Source organism: Myotis davidii, unplaced genomic scaffold (genome assembly GCF_000327345.1).
Source record: "Myotis davidii unplaced genomic scaffold, ASM32734v1 scaffold462, whole genome shotgun sequence".
In the NCBI taxonomy this organism is placed as follows: Eukaryota; Metazoa; Chordata; class Mammalia; order Chiroptera; family Vespertilionidae; genus Myotis; species Myotis davidii.
Window position 1 is genome coordinate 625,737 of NW_006293237.1, and position 423 is coordinate 626,159.

The following is a 423-nucleotide window of genomic DNA, read 5'->3' on the forward strand; positions in this document are numbered from 1 at the left end:
CAACTGTGGGGTAGGTTCCCAAGGGTTAGGGTGTGTGTAAGTGCCGCCGCCCGCTGCCCACTGCCCGCGAGGGGTGTGTCTGCAATGAATGGCCGTGTGTGTGTGTGTGTGTGTGTGTGTGTGTGTATGTGTGTGACTGTGTGGGACCCGCAGGATCAAAATCCAGGCCTTCTTCTTCCCCTCCCCCGCCTCCAGCTCTTGCTCTGAGACCCCCATCTTCTCCCGTGGCAGTCTGACCACCCTCAGTCACAAAGAGCCTCAGTGATCCCGTCAAGACATCTGGGAAAGAGGAGAAAAAGCATCTTTTCAAATGTCAAGTGGATAAACAGTCAGGGCGCCAGATGTGCGGCTGGGAACCCTCCCAATGGCTCTCAGGCCGGTGATCTCCCCAGCGGTGCTGCCCAGCAAGGAGCCACCCGGAGG

At 58.6% G+C, this 423-nt stretch overlaps 1 protein-coding gene across 1 annotated transcript in view; it reads right to left on the reverse strand.

The window, feature by feature from the left end:
- Positions 1 to 242: 242 nt before the first annotated feature.
- DUSP9 (dual specificity phosphatase 9) overlaps positions 243 to 423 on the reverse strand; it is a 5,029-nt gene continuing 4,848 nt past the window's right edge. Inside the window, exon 4 of the mRNA XM_006766957.1 lies at positions 243 to 279. Coding sequence (XP_006767020.1) covers positions 243 to 279 — 37 coding nt within the window. The remainder of the gene's footprint in view (positions 280 to 423) is intronic.